Below are 4516 nucleotides of genomic sequence, written 5' to 3'. Positions count from 1 at the left end.
GTTCACACAGGGACTTAGTAAAAACAGACTTTATAGAAAATCATCCGCAAAACTCAAATGAAAATAAGAACGTACACACTGCACACGTACTAGATAAACGGAATTGACAGAACTTATTTCAAACTGTACAGGCGATCATGAAGTACTGACCATGGAATACAAGTTGGTTTGGTTTTCTTAAATCTTACACCAAACCACGACTTCAGAAGTGTTAATGTTGAAATGTGGACGCAAAAATGCCTAACAAAACTGTTTAATAGTGTTTGAGAAACAAGACCAAAAGTACTGTTTTTCTTTTATAGATTCTTTTCTAAATCCATTCTCTATGTACTCTCCATCCCATTCTGAGAATTAGGTGCAGATTGATGAGGCCAAAACTCAATTCTTTCTTAAAAAAAAACAACTTGAGCCTATTTACAAAACATGCAAAGGGAGCATTTTAAGTGTTACTGCAGAACTGCATGAAAGTGTGCACAGCTCAGTGACAGAATAGAATATACCTTTACTTCTACAAGTGCAGGTCCTTCCCACCTGTTTTCTAGAAGAAATACATTTCCAGGGCCTGGACTATAAAACGGCATACAATGCAAAGACAGAAACAAAGAAGTTTGTAAATCCTTTATATTTCCAGCTGTTGAGACATATTTTTGAGAGCTAAGGTTACCTCTAGCGGCGAAACCAGAGCCAACTATTAAGCAGCCAGAATGCTACAGTAATTGAATACATGACCATTTCTCTTTTAGCACGTTCTTTGTTTTCCTCTTCTAGAAGTTGTAGACGTCTATTTAGTTTGATAATCTGTCGTCTTAATGAAGCTGCATCTACAACAGTCATGTCTTCCGATGTTCCTTCAATGGTTGTATCTATGTTTGAAATGCCATACCTGACGTTGTCATGATGAGGATTAGAAGTGGCGGCAGCAGACCACCACGCAACACAGGTATGGAATCGTTCTGACCAGCTGTCCATTTTGGCGAACGGCATTTTCACTCATAGAGCGTTCTCGTTTTAGCCTGCCAACTGCACGGATTTCTTCATTTTGAGGGGTGGCAGGAGGTCTTTCTAAATCCAGAAAATCAAGTGGCCTTTCACTTAGCGTAAGTACACGGGGTGGTGTTTTTAGTGCCAGAGGTTTAAAGGGAGTTGACTGGATAAGGTCAAGATCTGCTGGTCTTGAAAAGGAAACATCTTCATTATTTCCTGCTACAACGATCCTTTCTGGAACCTGCATTATCACACTAGCATTTGGAGCTCCTTCTTGGAATCCCTGTTCCAGGTCAGCATTTGGTGGTGCTACTTTTAATTTTTCTGGGACCCTCATTCGCTGACTAATACCTTTGGTATATTCCATCTCATACTGAATTCGACTGATTTCTGCCATCTCAGCAGCAGTGGGAGAGGGAAATGCTGCCCCAGTCACTAAACGTGTACCAATGACTGCTTGCTATTTGGCACTATCTGCTTCTGTGCTTCATATTAACTCCTTAACTTGCTTCAATGTTCATATGCTGGTTAGAGCCACTTTTGTCCCCCTGGGCCCGCTGGAGGTCCCCGCACAGGGCCGCCGCCCGCCGGCTCCCGGGGCGCTCTCACAGGCCGTTGGCCGAGCGCACTGAGACGCCCGGGCAAAGCACCCGCGGAGCGGCCAGCGCCGAGCCCGGAGAAACATTTTGCCTTTTCTGTCCCACTAACTAGCCTGGTTGCAAACTAGAGGGTGGAGAGAGCTGGCCTCCTGAAGAATCTAGACATTTCACCCTGCCTCTGTCTCCACTTTCTGTGGTGATATGTTGTCGTCTCTGATCATTCCCCAAAGTTTAACTTAGAAATCCACTACCACAGAGCAGGCCCTGTGGCGCAGCGGGTAAAGCCGCTGCCTGCAGTGCCAGCATCACATATGGGCACCAGTTCACCTGGGTACTCTACTTCCTTTTGAGCTCTCTGCCCTGGCCTGGGAAAGCAGTCGAAGATGGCCCTTGGACCCCTGCACCTGTGAGGGAGACTTGGAAGAAGCTCCTGGCTCCCGGGTTTGGATTAGTCCATCTCCTGCTGTTGGGGCAAACTGGGGAGTGAAACAGCGGATGGAAGTTCTCTTTCTCCCTGCCTCTGCCTCTCTGTAACTCTGCCTTTCAAATAAATAAATCTTTTTTTCTTTTTTTTTAAAGAAATCCATTATCTGTTGTAGAGCTGACCTCTTGTGCTTGTAGAAGGGCCTGAAAGGTCCACTCTCCCCTGCACCTCAGCTGCAGCCTCTGTGGCTGGTTTATAACAATCTCACGCCTGATGAAGCCGGGATCATATGCTTCATGATAATCTGGTTACATTTTGGGGTCAAAGGAACTTCTTCCTTTGATCTAAGTAAGTAAGTAAATAAATAAATAAATAACTCACTGCCTTAAAAAACTTGCTTTGGACCTTCCCAGACTTGTTTTGTAGTTTGTTGAAACAGGTCTGGCCAGATGAGGATGAGTGACCAGAGACCCGTTTTTATAACCTGTATGATGTATTATGCAAAATTAAAAAAAAAACCCTAGTTTTTAAATCTATGAGAAAAAACATTAGTGCATTACTGCGACACTGCCTGGCCACCGTCCTCGCTGAGGTCAAATGAAGTTGGTCACTTACAGAGCTCTGGTTTATGTCAGTGTTTCCCAGCTTACAGTTGTTTTATTAAGAAAACAAGGTGGGAAGGTGGGGAAATTCTGTGTATACAAGCCTATGCTGTGACACCAAAGTGAGCTAATGCAGAGGGGTTCAAAACAGCATTGATCCGGGGCCAGTGCTGTGGCAATGCAGGTGAGGCCACTGCCTGTAGTGCCGGCATCCTGCATGGTCGCTGGTTCGAGTCCTGGCTGTTCCATTTCCTACCCAGCTCTCTGCTTGGCCTGAGAAGGCAGTGGAAGATGGCCCAGGTGCTTGGGCCCCTGCACCTACCTGGGAGACCCGAAGGAAGCTCCTGGCTCCTGGCTTCAGATAGGCCCAGCTCCGGCCTCTATGGCCATCTGGGAAGTGATCCAGCGGATGGAAGATCTCTCTCTACCTCTGCCTCTCTGTAACTCTGCCTTTCAAATAAATAAATCATTAAAAAATATAAAAATAAATTTTAAAATAATAAAAATTCAGGTAACACTGTAATGGTTATTGTGTTCTATGTATTAAGTACAAAGAGCTAGCCTATAGAGTTTTATTTGACAGGAAAATGATTGAAAGTGAGAGCTCTGTCTAATATGTCAGTCTCCTAAGGCATCTATATATAATGGCTAAGTATAAAATGGGTAGAGGTAAAAGAGATAATGCCACTTGCTACATTCCCAGGCACATTGATAAATGTCTCTAAATGCATACTTAAGTTATAGCAACTTAAATTCTATGGGAAAAGGACTACTTGGATTTATTAGCAAGCATGTTTTTTCAAAAGATTACTTTATTTATTTGAAAGGCAGAGTTCCAGAAAGGTAGATGCAGAGAGAGACAAAGAGAGAGAGATTTTCCATCCGCTGGTTCACTCCGTAATTGGCCACAACAGCTGTGCCCATTTGAAGTCAGGAGCCAGGATCTAGGAGCCAGGAGCCAGGAACTTCTTCCAGGTCACCCACACGGTGCTGGGGCCCAAGCACATGGGCCATCTTCCACTGCCTTCCCAGGCTATAGCAGAGAGCTGGATCAGAAGTGGAGTAGCTGGGACTTGAACCAGTGCCCATATGGGATGCCGGCACTGCAGGTGGCTGTTTTACTTGCTATGCCACTGTGCCGGCCCCAAGCAACATGTTTTTATAAATTGTCCATGTATGACAATAATTCAAGACTACTTAAAAACAATTAAAGGCTTAAGGAAGTTGCAAAGGTTTGAATCAGTCACAAAAGGTTTGAGAAAAATAAATCTGAAGGAGTATGTGTAATAATATATATTTTTTTCTTTTGACAGGCAGAGTGGATAGTGAGAGAGAGACAGAGAGAAAGGTCTTCCTTTTTGCCGTTGGTTCACCCTCCAATGGCCGCTGTGGCCGGCGCATCTCGCTGATCTGAAGCCAGGAGCCAGGTGCTTCTCCTGGTCTCCCATGCGGGTGCAGGGCCCAAGGACTTGGGCCATCCTCCACTGCCTTCCCGGGCCATAGCAGAGAGCTGGCCTGGAAGAGGGGCAACCGGGACAGAATCCGGCGCCCCGACCGGGACTAGAACCCAGTGTGCCGGCGCCACAAGGCAGAGGATTAGCCTGTTAAGCCACATTGCCGGCCATGTGTAATAATATTGACTACAGGGGCCAGCACTGTGGTGCAGCAGGCTAAAGCCCTGGCCTAAAGCGCCAGCATCCCATAAGGGCGCCGATTCTAGTCCCGGCTGCTCCTCTTCCCATCCAGCTCTCTGCTATGGCCTGGGAAAGCAGTAGAAGATGGCCCAAGACCTTGGGCCCCTGCACCCATGTGGGAGACCCAGAAGAAGCTCCTGGCTCCTGGCTTTGGATCGGCACAGCTCTGGCCGTTGCGGCCAACTGGGGAGTGAACGAGCAGATGGAAGACCT

At 46.2% G+C, this 4516-nt stretch overlaps 1 protein-coding gene across 1 annotated transcript; it reads right to left on the bottom strand.

The window, feature by feature from the left end:
• Nucleotides 1-399: 399 nt before the first annotated feature.
• LOC133756820 (mitochondrial fission factor-like) lies at nucleotides 400-1660 on the bottom strand. The gene is given in 2 exon segments (XM_062187418.1): nucleotides 400-907; nucleotides 909-1660. Coding segments are annotated over 2 exon segments (714 nt in total). The 5' UTR covers nucleotides 1382-1660; the 3' UTR covers nucleotides 400-666.
• Nucleotides 1661-4516: the final 2856 nt, after the last annotated feature.

The sequence above is a fragment of the Lepus europaeus genome, chromosome 3 (genome assembly GCF_033115175.1).
Source record: "Lepus europaeus isolate LE1 chromosome 3, mLepTim1.pri, whole genome shotgun sequence".
Taxonomy (NCBI): domain Eukaryota; kingdom Metazoa; phylum Chordata; class Mammalia; order Lagomorpha; family Leporidae; genus Lepus; species Lepus europaeus.
This window is presented reverse-complemented; position numbering and strand designations above follow the sequence as displayed.